The 16,644-nt window shown below is 49.7% G+C and overlaps 1 protein-coding gene across 1 annotated transcript; it reads left to right on the top strand.

The window, feature by feature from the left end:
* The first annotated feature begins 946 nt into the window (after window positions 1-946).
* Window positions 947-12,606, top strand: CACNG1 (calcium voltage-gated channel auxiliary subunit gamma 1). The gene is made up of 4 exons (XM_033089218.1): window positions 947-1,382; window positions 10,103-10,177; window positions 11,275-11,412; window positions 11,881-12,606. Exons 1-4 carry the CDS (start codon window positions 1,148-1,150, stop codon window positions 12,105-12,107), a joined length of 675 nt encoding a protein of 224 aa, XP_032945109.1. The 5' UTR covers window positions 947-1,147; the 3' UTR covers window positions 12,108-12,606.
* The last annotated feature ends 4,038 nt before the right edge of the window (window positions 12,607-16,644 follow it).

The following is a 16,644-nucleotide window of genomic DNA, read 5'->3' as shown; positions in this document are numbered from 1 at the left end:
AAGAGGCCGAACCCAGGAGGGGTGTAGGGGCCTGGAGACCAGCCTGGGGGTCATGTGGGCAGACAGGCCCTCGGATGGTGGTCCCAAACTTTCACGTCTTCTGCTGCCTCTGCTCACCCATTAGCCTCACAGTAGTCACCCATAAATCAATCTACTTCTGTTCTTTTTTACTTAAATGTATTTATTTTGTAAATGGAAACATAACTGGAAAATCTTTATTACCTACAATTAATAGAGGTAAAACTAAAACAGTAAAACCAAAACAGAACTACAGTCAGGTCCCGCTGGATTCCGTGTCCTCTCCACGCTTTGATTTGCAAGTGTCAGCAAGGTGGTAAAGACTTACTAACCCTGAACGGGGCTTCTCTTCTGGACCAAATAGGAGAGACGGGAGAAGGGAACCAGAAATAATGTTCTCAGGCTGGGCAGTGTCCGGCCACGCCAGGCCCAGGAACCACCTGAAATCTTCCTGCCGTTTGGGGGATGGCATAGGCCTTGAGCTAAAGCTCTTGCCTGAGTAGTGGGCTCCAGAGGCCCTGGCGGGGCGGATCCCCAAGGTGTCCCTAGGCAGGATTGTGGGTCCCCCAGGCCTCCCGGACAAGGACCCACTCACCCTGCCCAGTGTGATAACCGAAAGCTGTGCCACCGTATCTCCCAGGGTCCCCTGCCCTCACCCAGCAGTGCCCTTTCTCCTTCAGGCCAGAGCAGGCAGACTCCACACTGAGTCTCCCTGTTGCTTATGCCTCACTCCCTCCCACCTCAGGTGTCCTGAGCTGCCACTCATTGTAGGTCTCCAGTCACCATCCAGATCCTTCCCTCCTTGCCCCTCCCTGGGGTATTTCTGGCTCCGTGAGAGGAAGACAGCCCTGAAACCCGAGAAGAAGTCATCCTCGGTGACGGTGGCGTGCCTGTCCATGTGCATTAATAGAAGCCTCCCTCAGGCCCCTGTCACGTCTGGGCAGCTGCTCAGCCCCGTCCAGTGTCCCTCTGCCCCAAGGCCAGCCCACTCTGGCTCGGCCAGGCACACTAAACTTAGCTTCCACCTCCTGCACCATCACTGCTGCCACCACCCCAGCCTGGCTGCCACCTGCCCAAGGAGACGCTGCCGCCGGACTCTGTCCAGAGTACACGCTCCTCTGCGACCACCATGTCCCAGATCAAAGCCCTGAAGATCCGCGCCACGCTCTTCTGCATCCTGGTGGGCATCGTGCTGGCCACGGTGGCCGTAGTGACCGACCACTGGGCTGTGCTCAGCCCCCAGGTAGAGCACCACAACACCACCTGCGAGGCGGCCCACTTTGGCCTCTGGCGGATTTGCACCAAGACTATTGTCATGAGCGACAGCAAGGACAAGAGCTGCGGACCCATCACCCTGCCTGGAGGTAACGTACCCAGTCTCTGTCCCCTGTCCCTGCTTCCTGCCCTTTCCCACCCCCCTGGAAAAGTGGCCAGTGGGAAAGAGGGTAGGTTTTCCGGCCTTAGAACAGCCCTCTGCGTCCGGGGAAGAGGATCTGAATTGCATGAGGTTGTGCTGGCCGCCAGAGTTGGGCTGTAAAATGAGGGCATTTGTCTCTCACTATTTCTGTCTTGCTGAGGCTTGGGGCTTTTTACCCAGAGCAGAGGGCTGCTCAGGTGGGACGAGAGGCTCAGGAAAGGAACCATGGACCTGCCAGACTAGGGGCTTCTGGCCCCAGCGGCAGTCACTTTTCTGGGTGTGCCTAGCTCCACTCTCTCCGTGCAAGGACAGGCTAGTGGCCCAATGTCCCCAGGGAAGGGACCTGTGGGGCTGGCTTGTTTCTTCAGGGTATAGAGGCTTCTTTCCCAGCCTCCAGGGTATAGACAGGATCAGCTGCAGAATTTATAGGGCCTGGTGTAAAATGAAAATGCAGGGCTCCTTGTAATTATTTTTAAGAATTTCAAGATGGTGACAGCAGAGCATGAAATCAAGCCTAGGTCCCTTCTGGGTGCAGGGCCTTCAGTGACTGACTACACAGGTCACACATTTGTGAAGCAGGTACCTGGCTATAGATGAGCCACCTGCCTTTTAGTCAGAACTGTCGGTCCTTCCATACATCCTCTCTTGGCTCAGACCCCTTCAGAGTTGGAACGCATTTTCTTCCTCTATAATATAAGCGCATTCCTCGATGTCCTACCATGTGACCAAACGACACGCTGAAGGTGAATTCCTTCTCAATAATACCTGGGTGGGGTATTCTGCAAATTAGGTCTCTTCTGCAAATGTGGAACCCTCTGCACTCATAGCAAATAGAGCACATGCCGAGGGAAGAACGCTGCTTGGAGAATCAGAGTCCAGGGCTCTAGTCATACATTGACCATAACCCCCCCAAATGACGACGGTGGGGTGGGGTGGGGTGACAGCCCATCACAGCCTCTGGCTCCTCCTATGGTGCTTGGGGTCAGCAACATGAAACCCCTTCCAGTGCTTACAAATATCACTCCAAGGCGGCAGGGCATTTGGGTGAGTGTGGTGTCCCACCTGGTTTTCAGAATATTTCCTTCTGTCATTCGACTGGGTGTTCCTTGAAACCTGCCCTTCTAGGAAATCAGTGCCAAGTCTGCACACATCTTGCACTGTATGTGTGGGACAAAGGAACCCAAACCCTGTGCCTCCCTCTTCCCTCCTTCGTCTTCCTTCCCCTCCTGCTGGCTCCAGGGAACTCCTGCCTTGCTTATTCCCACCGGATACTCGCAAGACTTGTAAATACCCAGCTGTCTTGGAAACATTGCGTCCCAGGGCTGAGGGCTTTAAATGACATGAACATGCACTGGAAGGGTATCACATAGCTCAGATGCCCACGCCCCTCGGCCACTGCTGAGCACACCCGTAAACAGATGCATTATCCAGCCAACTCAACTGGGCAGGGAAGGGCAGGGCAGGGTGAGGCAGATTCTCCAGGGACCATGCACGGAAATGCACTGATATGGTCCTGTCCACCTGTCCTTGGAAGCACCTGCCTTTTAAAGTCTGGTGAGTGTACAGAGCAGATGAGGAGGGAGGTGAGCTAAGTCTATACAAGGAAGAGACAGATTGGTGGGAGGTGACCGAATCTGCCACAGGGGACCAACAGGCATGGCTTGGCCTTGAACCTGAGCTGAGTCTATCTCTATGCCTTCTCACTCTGATCCAGAGTGAACCATACTACTCGTGAGCACTGCCTTACCCCAAACAAGCTTCTGACATGCATCCCTGCCTTCTTCCCTTTCCCTTTTCTCTACAATCTTCTTTCTTCCCCAGCCACCCTCCCTGTGCTCTATGGGTTCACTGTTTTCTAGATAGATGAAAAGAGATCACACATGTTCTCTGATTTATTATTAACAACAACGATAATAATAACAACTGCCAACACAGACAGAGCAGTTATCTGGAAAACATTGTTTTCAGTGCTCTATAGATATGAATTACGAGAATATCAGAGAAAAAAAAATGACAGAGTAAGAACCTCCAAAAGTCCTCTCCTCCATAAGAACAATGAGAACATTGGCAAAAATGATCAGCATAAACTTTTTCAGAACTCTGGAAATTAATCAGTCTTGCAGCAATCCAGCAGTGCTTATTCTAGAGAAACGGGTGAACCTCAGTAAGAACAGTGAGCTTTGTGGTGTTTTAACTTGCTCTATTCTTATTTCCACCCCACCCCCAACTCTGTCACAGCGTTGACAACCCCCAGCCTGCAATCACAGTGAAAACCAGCAGCCTGGTAGCCAGCCATCATCAGAGGGGACAGAATGGGCTGGATCTCTTCCAAAGTGTCATTCCCAAAGAGCGGTCATTATTTGATCCGTCTGGTGATTCCCTGCAAGTCCCTGTTTGCAAGGCTGTCTTTATTTGACCTGACTCTGAGCTCCTCCAGGGGAAACAGTCTTTTCCCCGGGCGGGGGGAGTGGGGGGTCATTTGTCAAAAACAATTAGAAACAATTATTTAATATCACAACTGCCTGAGGCAGTAGGTAACAGTTAGGACAAACGATAGGCTAACCAAATAGCTGGAGGATGAGAGATCCACAGGTGGCTTTGAAAAGTTTGGACAGATTCCTTCCTGGGCCTTTAGAAGGCCATGTGTAGGCACAGTGCTACGTGAGAGCGTAGGAAATACCTGAGAAGCCACCCTGAAGCTCTCAGCTCGGACGCATCCTGAAGCTGAACAAGCAGAACGTGAAGGCTAAGGCAGAAATGTAGACTGCTTCACCGACTGCTCTGCTTAGCACGGAGCCCCTCAGTAAAGACTGGGTGATGTATTAGTTCCAGGCATTTTAGGAAACCTCTGTGAGCTGAGCACTAAACTAACTGAGCAGAGATTGTAGTGGCAACACGTGACAAAGAATATAGAATTTACAAAATTAATTCAGAAAAATCACTAAACAAACAACAGGAACAAATGGAAACAGGAACAAACCCTGGGGAAGGGTGGGAATCTGATTTCTAGAGTTTAAACAACTCTGTTGTTTAAATTGTCCAGTTTTAAATTTAAATCTTAAAAAAATTATAAAACATGCAAAGAACTAAAAAGGGATGGCCCACACATAGGGAGAAACAAGCAGCCCATAGATCCTTAAGGAAGCCCAGATATTGGACTTACTAAACAGAGATTTTAAATCACCTGTTTTAGATACATTCAAAGGACTAAAAGAAACCACGTCTAAAGAACTAAAGTAAAAATAAGAATGATGTCTCATAAAACAGAGACTCTTTAGAAAGAGATAGAAATTATTTTTAAGTGACCTAATAGAAATTCTGGAGTTGAGAAGTACACAATAACTGAAATGAAAATGTTCACTAAAGGGGTTCAATAAAAGACCTGAGCAGGCAGAAGAAAGAATCCATGAACTTGAAGATAAGTCAAGTAAGATGAGCGAGTCTGAGGAACAGACAGAAAACAAAGAATGAAGAAAAGAGAACAGAGCCTGAGATACCTGTAGGGCAAAATGCATAACATGTGCACAACGGCAGTCGTCTCCAGGGAAGGACAGGAGAGAAAGAGAGGAGCAGAAAAGATAGATGAAAAATAATGGCCACAGTTTCCCCGAATTTGATGGAAAACATTAATCTACAAACCCATGAAGCTTAATGAACTCCCAGTAGAATAAAATGAAACCTAGACACATCATAATGAAACTGTCAAGGCAGAGAATCTTGTACGAGCAAGAAGTGACTCATCCCATACAAGGGATTCTTAGTAAGAGCAATAGCTGCTCCTTTCCAGACACCATGGAGGCCTGAAGGCAGTGGGATCGCATATACATTAACTCATCTAATCCTCACCAAATTCCCGATGAGGTCCATACTATTATTATTATCCCATCTTACAGATAAAGAAAAGGAGGCACAGAAAAGTTGAGTAATTTGACCAAGCTCACACAATTACGCTGGCAGAGCAGCCAGGATTCAAACCCCTAAAATTCACCTTCTGAATCACACTTTACAACCACCCAGTGAGGAGGCGCTCATTCTCCATGTGGTTCTCCTTCTACTGGTGGGGAAATTGAGGCTCAGAGTGGCCTTCCTAAGGCTAACCAATTAACAAGCAGAACCAAGTGCTTGCTCAGGGCCAGAGCCTCTTGTCTCTCCAGTCTCCTCCCATACCCTTTACTGCACATACAAACACAGCTTCTAAAAGCTGCTGGCCCAAGAAAACACAGAAGAGGCCAGCTTTTGACATGACGTGGCCCAGTAGCAATAGAGGAGACTTTTCAAGGTCCCATTCCACCAGAGAATGCTGGAGGCTCAGAGGACACAAATTGTCTGATTTGGTTTTTCACTGACCCAGAGTCTTAAAAGGACTATCATGTACGACGATCAACATCTGAGGTCAATTGCAGTGCCTCCAGAGTGGAAATAGGGCTTCCCCAGCTGTCAGGAGAAGCTGTCTGTCTGAAAGCCCAAGTGAATCTCCAGAGGGGTCAACACCTGCCCTTGGGCCGCGTAGAATGTTGTTTCTTTCAGGCTCTGCCTCTTTAGGGCAAGGCAGCAGCCTGTCCCAGTGCCCCATTTCCCTAGTGGCCTACCTTCTCTTCTGGTATTTAGTGCAGGGACTGGGGCCATATGAAAGAACACGATGCTACTGACCCCAAGAATTTCAGGGGCTCCCTTCCCATCCACGCAAGCCCATGCTGGAGACCCAGGCCATAACTAGACTTCTCTCCCATAGAACAGCAATGCTGGGAAGCTTAGGGTCCAGTCTTGGGGATTTCTCCACCTCATTTTATAAAAGTCTTCAGTCAGAGGGGTGGAGGGAGACAGAGCACAGAGAAACCACTGTTGGGAGCAAGGACTTTTACAAAAATGGTGACGACAACCTTGGCATTGATGCAAGTAAGGAGTGAGTGAAATGTTTCTTCCAACTCCTAAAGCACTAGTTCCCTTGGTTTTATGCAAATCAACCAGGTATTTTTTAATATATTAAAGTCTGCATCAACCAGCACGAGATGCATTCTCAGTAATAATCCAGAGGCATCGCCTAATTGTATAAGCTGTTCCAACTATCAGAGAAAGAGCTGTATTCATTCAAGTTCAGCTTGGAGTCAAATGTGCCTTCTGTTGTAGTTCTTTGAAAATGGTAGTTAGATGTGGTTCTGCATCACTCCCTTCAAAAGGATACTTGGTTAGCCAGAATACTCCGACCCCAGTTAAGCCCAATAGCTGAGTTCGCCATATTGTTAAAGGAATAATCCACTTCAAGTTTTTAGACCACTGAGTCTTATGACAGCTCATGGCAGATATTTCTGAAATACAGTCAAATAGAAATACAAATGTTAAAATCACCATGAGCCATTTGCAGAGACGAAGGGCGCTGGTCTTGGGGCTGCGGGGGTGGGGGAGTTCCTAATTATGGTCCCAGACCATCACCCTGTCATTGGTCTCTCTGCTGACTTAGTCCAAAGCATTTGCTTCTTCGGCTCAGTCAAGGGGCTGGAGCCCATCGAGGCAGAGCTGCAAGCCCTGAGCTTCGTGCAAGTGTGATGGAGGCCAGGCAGGGGCCGTGGAGGATATCGGAGAGGCATAGGCAAGAAGGCTCGGGATCCGCATAGGGTCTGCACTGAAGTGTCACTGCCCCTCTCCTCCAAACCCCTTACCTGTGCCTAAGTGGCCCATACATGGCTCATTCCAGAGGTCTTTCCTTTTGCAAGTTGCCCTTGACGCTCAGTTTACCCAGACAGCACCCAAAGGGGCAGAGGCAGGTCTGCCCATCTCGACAGGACCCTGGGCAATTCTTGAATGACAGTGGCAGATGCCTGGCTTGATCAGTCCTGAATGAGCATCTTGTGGGTGCTGGACATATCCAGGCTGAGGTCTAGGGCTGACATGCCCCCACCCCGGCCAGGGCCATCAAGGACCACAGAGGAGTCCATGGTCTCCAACGGGCAGCCACGGCTCCCTGAGTGGAGGTTCCTCCTGAGTTCAGGGCAGAAAGCACCAGCCTTCCTCCTGCGCTAAGTCCCAGAGAGGAGACTGGGTTGACCTGTCCATCCTCAAGCCCTGAGTTCAGCCACGTCAGAGAGAAGCTGAGACTTCCAGATGTCCTGAGTGGGAACCCCACCCACTGCGTGCTCCCATCCCCCATGTGTGAGAGCATTTGACAGGGGAGGGGAGGGAGGGAAATATCGTACCTGGGCTACTGAGGGGCAAATCACCTCCCAGAAGCCTCAGTCTGCCTTCCCAGACAGGCAGCCTCCCCCTGTGGTCTGAGCTAAGACAGTTTTGATGCAAGAACCTGGTGTCAGTTTGTCCAGAATGGAGCCTGGTGTTTATCTGGTAGGGTTGACAACCCAAACACGACCTGTGCAAGAGTACCGTGTTTCCCCTCAAATAAGACCGGGTCTTATACTAATTCTTGCTCCAAAAGACGCATTAGGGCTTATTTTCAGGGGATGTCTTATTTTTTTCATGTACAACAATCTACATTTATTCAAATACAGCCATGTCATCTTCTTCTGGATCATCGTCGTAACGTACTAAATGCGTCCGTCTGGCTGACGATCTTCACTGGGGCTTATTTTGGGGGTAGGTCTTATTTTCGGGGAAACAGCCTCAGCAACCCAGAACCACCAAATAGCTCTGCCTTGGCCAGGCTCTCGACAGACCTTTATCTCAGGGCTCTCCACTCGAAGGCCTTTCACTTGCGGATTGCAAGTAGTCAGAGAGGCAGCTGACCGTGAAATACACTTGAATTTAGTCAATTCTTTTCAGAGGGTTTTCAATGACAACCCAAATTGGTCCTTAAAGAATGAAACAGAAATGTTCCTTTGTCCAGAGGGAGACACATGGTGACTTATGACATAGCATGAGCCATTTTTGAAGCAGTGACTCAAGAGAATCTATAGCTAATAATCTAACAAATGTAAGAGGGTTGCATTATGCTTTAAAATAGCACCAGAAGCTGTGAGAGAGAAAAGAGAAGCATCAATTCTGACATCACCACTGGTAGTCAGACACCCCAGGTAACTCAGTTCAAAAGGAAAGTGATTTAAATATAGAAGCTCAAAGAGAAGGCAATTTACCTCTCTGAGCATTTACTGTTGCTAAGCCAGGCCTAGTCTCCAGGGGTCATTTCCTTCCTCAACCGTGGGGGCGGCAGTAACCCTGACACTGGGGGAGGAGGGCAGAGTGGGAGGCCGCAGTTGTCAGTGGCAATAATGATTTAGGCCAGAGAGAAGGAAGTCTGCATCCCAAAGAAGGTTATGGCTTTGGCAGCACCTCCTGGGTGTTTTCAAAAGAAACGAGGCATCAATCTCCTTGTAAAAATGTATATATAGCCTGAAGGTAAAGAAATGAATGCAAAAACCAGATGCCATCTAACCTAGGAGCACAGATGTTTTCTATTTGAAGGTCATGGATCCACAGGAAAAAGAAATCGGTGAAGGGCCTCCCACAAATAAAAAGCAACCTCATTTAGGGTTTGCTTGTTTTTTGAAGAAATAAAATAGTATAAAATAACCCGTTCATCTACTTCCTAAATCAAAAGTAAAGAATATTAACTGTATTCAATAAGCAAAAAGGCTATCCTTTGATTTTTACAGTATCCCTGAGTTATAAGAGAGATGAAAGGAGAAATATGGAAGAGAAATTATGCCTGAAATTATATTTAAAACCGGCATGAATTTCTTTGTTCTGGGACCTTCCTCTAGCCCCCATCAAATCCATATTTTTGGTCCGCTGTCCACAGATCTTCTATGGCTTTTGCGACACTTATCAGGGGGCCAAGCAGTTCTCTAGGAGAGGTCTTGTCTGGGCTGCCGCTTTGACCACAGGTGTCAAGAGTCCAATGAAATGATGCGATGGTCCCATTTGGCCCTCGAATGGATGTTCTACGCTTCACCCAAGTCCATCCCGATGGCCCACTCAGGGAAGCACTTCGTGGGGCATTGTAAGGAGCCTGGCGCAGGGCTTCCCAACCTGGCTGAGCATCAGAATCTCCTGGAAAGCTTTTGAAATACACTGTGTGCTTCCCAGGTCACACTTAGTGAATCAGGGTGGGCCTGAATGCTGATAAGAAACACAGCTCTAGATGTTGGTGTGATCCAGCCTTTCTCAACCTCAGCACGACCGCTACTGGGGAGCTGGAAAATTCCGTGTCGTAGGGAGCTGTGCATAGTGAGATGTTGTGCAGCGTCCTGGCCTTTACCCACTAGATGCCAACATCAGCCCTGCCCAGTTGTGACACCAAATATGTCTCCAGACATTGCCCAATGTTCCCTGGGGGGCAGAATCAGCCTCGGTGGGAACTACTGTTGGGCCCTTTGTCGACCATGTATCCTACTCTCCCTGAAAATTGGCTTGCGCCCTGGGCCTCAGTTTCCCCATCTGCCCCATCCCTCAACTCACCAGCCTCAGCTCCCTGAAGATTTCCCAGCCTCTTATGCAACCCCCTTAACTTACTGACATTTTGGTGTCAGGGTCGGGGAACCATCTTTGTCTGGGCCCAGAATCAGGGTTTGGGGAGAAGAGGACCAGTCACCAAGTCCCTGCACGTGCCCCTCCCCCTCGTCCTCTCCCACCCCCAGCGGGATCACACCCACCCTGTTTTGGTCCAGCCTCTGCCTCTGGCTGCAGACCCTTTCTCTCAACTGTCTCTCTCCTTTGCAGAGAAAAACTGTTCCTACTTCAGGCATTTTAACCCAGGAGAGAGCTCAGAGATCTTTGAAGTCACCACTCAGAAAGGTGAGCCCGTGGTGGGAAGCAGGGAGGGTGGGGAGAAGTGACTGCGGTCACACGCTGCTGAGCCAGAAAATCATTTGGCACAAAAGCCCTGACTTCCCCGTTCTTGATGAAAAGCGCCTTGTCACCCTCTGCGCTCCAGAGACAGCACTGCTCCATCTCCAGGTGTGCTGAGCTTCCATTCATGAGGGCTGGGGAGACGCGGTAAAGGGCTGGTTCCCGGTAGGCGCCTGAATCGCGGAAGGAATGCGTTTTCCAAGAGCACCTAAGGGAAGCTGTTGTGACAGGAGCTAGGAAAATGGAACAAGTACTCCACATCCCGATGATGGTTTTCAGGCCGGAGGGTCAGTCTGTGGGGAACTGTCGGTTTCCCTCCCTCGCTGATAAATCGCTCCCTGAGAATCAGGAGAGCAGGGACGTGGGGAGATCCATAAGGGTTCGGGGAGCATGTGAGCCCTGGGGCCTTTCGGGAACCATGGAGCTCAGATTCACCCCAGTGTCATGAGTATAGACGCACATCAGCCCATGTGCAGACAGCTGCACACACACACAGGCACACACACTCACGCTGAGAGATCCTTACATGCCAGTGCTGCACTAATACCCTCACTGGCGAATCTTACACCTGCACATTGTGTGTGTGTGTGTGTGTGCACACGTGCACACACACACACACACACACACACAAAATCACTCGCGCGGTGCTCCGAAACAAGCCACACTTCCACATGCTGTCTGTCCCAGGACAGACCTTCAGCCCAAGTGCCCCTCTGCCCTGTCACTCAGAGGAAGTTTTCTGCTCCAGAAAGTTCTCCAGCCATAAGCTTCCCGCTCCTTCCCAGGCCTCTGCCCCTAGGGAGAAGGAACTTGCAGTTCAGGGCAACCTGGGAGTTGGAATTAGGACTTGTCAACATCCTGGCCACACCCCTTACTGGCTATGCGACTTTGAGTGAGTGATTTAATCTCTCAGACCCTCAGTCTGCTCACCTGTGCAATGGGAATCGCGGTCCGTGGTATCGTCACTCACCTGGTTGACAGCACAACCAGCCGTGACCCGAGGCCCTGGGATGAGGCTGTGTTTGCCCCTCTGTGTGCTGCAGAGTACAGCATCTCGGCCGCCGCCATCGCCATCTTCAGCCTTGCCTTCCTCATCTTGGGAACCATCTTAGTGCTCCTGTCCTTCCGGAAGAAGCGGGATTACCTGCTGAGGCCGGCCTCCATGTTCTACGCCTTCGCAGGTAGAAGGGGGGCTCCTGCCCATGGGGGGGGATGATGTCACAGGGAGGGGGATGCTGCTACCCCATCCTCACAGCGACCTCAGGACGGGGGTCTGGAGAAATTCCCAGGTTCCACCCAGGAGCAAACTTGCTCAGGGTCTTAGCAACGCTCGGTGGGTCGGGAAGGGGCACAGATCTTGGCAGTTGGTCCATTTCTCACCAAGACTGAATCCTCAAGGTCCTGAGAGCAATGCCGTTACTCACAAAATTTGTAATTAATTTTAAAAATACTAGCAAAAGAAGGAAAGAAACGCAGTTCACCGGAGGACTAGCGAATTGCGCGGTGGGCAGGCAGAGGGGTCACTTTTGCAGGTTCCCCTTTAGTCAGTGTCCGCCCAAGGCTGGGTCTCCGCCTTTCCCTGTGCAGAAGCCCCGGTGGACACACGCTTGGGTGCGGCCCTGAGCGTCCCGTCCCGGCTCCGCCCGCAGGTCTCTGCATCTTCGTCTCGGTGGAGGTCATGCGGCAGTCGGTGAAGCGCATGATTGACAGCGAGGACACCGTCTGGATCGAGTACTATTACGCCTGGTCCTTCGCCTGCGCATGCGCTGCCTTCGTCCTCCTCTTCCTGGGCGGCCTAGCCCTCCTGATCTTCTCTCTGCCTCGAATGCCCCAGAACCCCTGGGAGTCCTGCATGGACGCCGAGCCCGAGCACTAGTCCTCCTGAGGCCCCAGCGACTCTCAGGGCTTACCCCTCAGGAAGCCGAACCCAGCCCAGAACATTCTAGATAGGAGGCAGGAACTTGACATCACTCCTGTTCCCACGTGCCCCACCACAGCTGCAGCTGCTTCCCCTCTCTGAGCTCCTCTCTGGGCTGTGACAGGCTCCACTGCAAATGGAGCAAGTGGACATGATCCAGACCTGCCCACGGTGGGAAGGAGGCAGGGCCAGCTCCGCTGGGGCTCCAAGTTGTCCCCACTGGGCCAATTGTCTTTGATAAGCTGGCTCCTGTTGTTCTCTCTAACCTTATAAGGATGCCCTGTGCTCACTACCAGCCCGGGTGTCCTCCTGTGTAAATAGCCAGCCCTTCTCTCCTCCTGGGTGACAAGTTGCACCCTGTCCCGTGAGCTGAGTGTTCCATCTTTGGCTCCTAGGAGGCCTGAGAAGCATTTTTAACTGGGTATTTTCTGACTGTGATTTGAAATAAAAGCTCTTTGAAAACTTGCCTTTTCTTTGTGCGTGCATAGAAATGACTTGGATTCCTGACCACAGCTCAGGGGCCCCACGACCCTGAAGGAGAAAGGAAAGTGTGTCCCGTGGGTGTGCTGAGGACTTCTGTGCGGATGACGGGGAGAGGGGGCAGAGGGGGCCTGTTTACCAGTGAGACGTAGAGGTTCTGAATTCCAACTTGTACCTCTGGGCCCTGAGATTTTCTCTGGGGGAAACCAGAGAATGTCTGACTAGGCAAGGGTGTTAAAAATAGGAGGGGTTATTTCCAGAGGCGGGCACGCTGGCATCTAAGTGCTAACACAGCACTCAAGCAGCACAGCCACAAGTGTCTGATTTCTGATGCTGAGTTTTTGTTGCCAAGAACATCAGGAAGCAGAGCTTAGCAGTTAGACACATAGGGCCACATGGAGTGCCATAATTGACACTCTTCTGCCTTCCAAAACCCCACTGTACTCACCCAGCCCTCAGAGACGGCAAGTCGAACATCGCTGGCAGAGGACCCATATACTCCTTTGCCTGGAACGTGCACCAGAAGTCATGCGCAGAGCTCATTCTTCTAGAGCGGGCATGGGGCGGTTGCAAACTACGGCTTGGGGGCCAAACCTGGCTCACCACCTGTTGTTGTACGGCTCACAAGCAAAGGATGCTTTTTACAATTTTAAATGATTTTTTTTAATCAAAAGAAGAAGATTTCATGATGTGAAAATTTTATGAAATTCAAATTTCAGTGTCCATGAGTCACGTTTTATTGGAACCGTCAAAGATAAACAAAGCCACTGGTTAAAGTGGGAAGGACAGATTTTAATCTGTCCTGTAACGTGCTGCTGCAATAGGGAAGAGTCCAGTATGAACTGGACTCAACTAAGATTTGTACAGAGGTGACTGGGCATTTTAAAGGGAGAATGAGGGAGTAGGGAGGGAGGTAAGGGAGAGGTCTGTAGAGAAATGGAAGATTACAAAAAGCTGGAAGGGGGAGTTGGTCCATGTAAAACCCACCTGGGTTTGCTAACTGGCTCTTATCAACGTTAGGCTCCTACCCTCTCACAGAGACTGGGAGATGGGCCATATCTTCAGGAGGCGGCCATATCAGGACAGTCTTTTGGCAGCCTTGAGTTTTCTCAGGCAATCATTTTAAGAGGGTTATGGTCATCTTGGGGGTGCGGGCTTGAGCTGTCAGCAACTGTTAGTGTTTGCTGAAGTCTTGATCGGTCAAGGTTGAATTGAGGAGAGGGCTCAAAGGAACCAGGCTAGAGTCTGGTCAAGGAGAGACTCTGTCAGAACACAGCCATGCCCCTTCTGTGGCTAACTTCTTGCTAAGACGGCAGCATTAGGTAGTTGCAGCAGAGACGGTCTGGCCTGCAAAGTCAGAAATATTTACTACCTGGCCCTTTATGGAAAACGTTTGCCAATCCCTGTTGTGGAATAACTGTGCACTCATCAGCCAGCTTGTTAACCCTTCGCTGCTCCCATCTGTAAAGCGAGGGGAAAGAGACTTGTTCATTCTGCTTAGAACAAACTAAAAGAAAGGTGCGTGAGTCTGGGGGCATCTGGGTAGTGGCCATGGGTGGGGTTGGGGGTGCTTGTCAAGATTCTTCTCTGCTATCTCAGGGGTCTGGGCTGGGCTGGGAGGGGTGGCTGAGGAGCCTGGGGACAGACAGAGAGCACAGCCCAGCCTGCCTTTGAGTCAGGGACAATGCAAATGTTTGGCACATGGTTCTGAAATCCAAAAGGGTCAAAAAGAGCAGGTGATATAAAATGTGATGAGGTCAAAGCCTGGGCACGGCGGCGGGGGGCAGGGAAAGCAGGTAGCAGGTGAGACCTGGGAGAGGCTGCACAGCTCGATGAGGTCCCACAGCCAAAGGCAGGACACCGTTCCAGCCATGCAAAGGGGAGCCTGGGAACAAACTTGCTCCAGGTAAGAGAATAGGAAAATGGAAGTCTGGGCCAGCCAGGTAGCTGGGGCCATGGTTTACAGGTAAGAAGAAAGACGAACGACCTCATTCCACAAACTCCATTTTGAGGTCAGTAATGTTGCTGTGTTGTTTTATTACTATTATCACTTTTAGCAGAATTAGACTGGTGCACGTTTTATATTTCTACAGGGATGCCTGTCTTTTTATCACTGAACAACATTTCTGAACGGACTAACCATCCACTGAACAGAACACATTTGGCTTTCTAGAGTTTTAAATCTTTCGATAGAGACAAAGATGTGCCTGAAACTGCTAGGCAGACAAAAGGGTTGGAGGTTAGCTGCCAGACACCTCCTTTTGCCCCTGTTGTGGAGAAAAAGACGATGCGACAATGCGAAACAGAGCCCGATGCTGAAAAAATGATCCCATCAAGCAAACTAATGAGAGAAAACATCTGGTTTTCCCCAGTCCAGGGACCGATCCTTGCCAGGAATGGGCAGTTGGTCTGTCTTGCTCGGGCTGGGTCTGGCTCGGGACTCAGGCATGGATTGGCTCTCACCGCAGACAGAGTTCAGCCAGGCCATGACTGAAAGCCTGCTGGGGGTGGGGTGGGGGGCCAGCAAATAATAGTGCAATTTGCTCTGAAGCAGGAGTTAGCATCAGAAACCCACAGCTTCTAACTCCTCACCAAGTGTGTGTGAATTCAACAATCCTCAAACCCTGAGGTCCCATAACACTGACACTTTTCCAGCTTTTTAAAACTCATCAGCTTCTATGAGGTAAGGAAGGTACTGTGTTTCCCTGAAAATAAGACCTGGCCGGACCATCAGCTCTAATGCGTCTTTTGGAGCAAAAACTAATATAAGACCCAGCCTTATTTTAATATAAGACCAGGTCTATAATATAATATAACATAATATAATACCCGGTATAATATAATTAATATAATACCAGGTCTTATATAATATAATATAACATAAGACCGGGTCTTATATTAATTTTTGCTCCAAAAGACGCATTAGAGCTGATGGTCCGGTGTGGGGACAGGGTCCCAGAGAGCAGTTTCCAGGCTCTCGGCCTCACGTAAAAAGGTGCTGGCTCGGGTAGTAGATGGCCGTCAGCTGTGACTAGTTGGCCATCAGCTGTTACCGGTTAGCCATTGGCCACTGATATAACTGCCGTTGCTGCCCTAGCAGGCGCGGATTGCAGTTAGCAAGTGAGTTTGGTTGGCAGAAAAGCAGACGGCGGGTTGCGGATCATGTGGCTCCTGCTTCCAGTGTCTCCACCCCAGCCACCAGCAGGAATATAGTGGTGTGACTCCCCTATCTGTGGCTCCGTGGGTGTTCCTTTTTGGCCTCACCATGTCCTGCGTTGTGTGGAGAGCAGGACTAGAGTCCCTGCATGACATCCGGCTAGGTCTTATTTTCAGGGAAACATGGTAGCAGAGCCAGGACTAGCAACTCAGTCATCAAGATTAATACTTAAGTGTGGTATTTTTAAAAAATTGTGGTAAAATATACATGGCATAAAATTTACCATCTTAACCACTTCCAAGTGTACAGCTCAGTAACATTCTGTACACTCACATGATTGTGCAACCAATTCCATAATTCTTTGCATCTTCCCAAACAGAAACTCTGTACCCAGTGAAATACTTCCCATCCCCTCTACCCACCGGCCCTGGCAGCCACCTTTCTATTTTCTGTCTCTATGAATTTGACTCTTCTAGGGGCCTCATATAACTGGAATCATACTCGTACAGTATTTGTCCTTTGGTGTCTGGCTTATTTCGTTTAGCATACTGTTCTCAAGGTTCATCCATGTGGTAGCAGGTGTCAGAATTTCCTTCCTCTTAAAGGCCGAATAAAATTTGCTATATGTATAGACCCCATTTTGGTTATCCATTCCCCCATCTATGGACACCAAGGTTGCTTCCGCCTTTTGGCTATTGTGAATGACGGTGCTGTAAACACACGTGCACAAGTATGTCTTCAGGACCATGCCTTCAATTCTTTTGGATATATACTGTGTGATATTTTTTAAAATCAAAATTGTTGCAAAATATCCCCGGTGAACATAATATCAAAATTTAAATAGAGACAAGCTCTGTA

The sequence above is a fragment of the Rhinolophus ferrumequinum genome, chromosome 21, assembly GCF_004115265.2.
Source record: "Rhinolophus ferrumequinum isolate MPI-CBG mRhiFer1 chromosome 21, mRhiFer1_v1.p, whole genome shotgun sequence".
In the NCBI taxonomy this organism is placed as follows: domain Eukaryota; kingdom Metazoa; phylum Chordata; class Mammalia; order Chiroptera; family Rhinolophidae; genus Rhinolophus; species Rhinolophus ferrumequinum.
This window is presented reverse-complemented; position numbering and strand designations above follow the sequence as displayed.

What these genes read in the sequence shown, in the direction of transcription:
- CACNG1 (XM_033089218.1), top strand. Translation starts at nt 1,148, where the DNA reads ATGTCCCAGATCAAAGCCCTGAAGATCCGCGCCACGCTCTTCTGCATC. An exon ending in TGAAGTCACCACTCAGAAAG is followed by an intron (nt 10,178 to 11,274) that starts GTGAGCCCGTGG and finishes TGTGTGCTGCAG; the next exon opens with AGTACAGCATCTCGGCCGCC. An exon ending in CATGTTCTACGCCTTCGCAG is followed by an intron (nt 11,413 to 11,880) that starts GTAGAAGGGGGG and finishes CTCCGCCCGCAG; the next exon opens with GTCTCTGCATCTTCGTCTCG.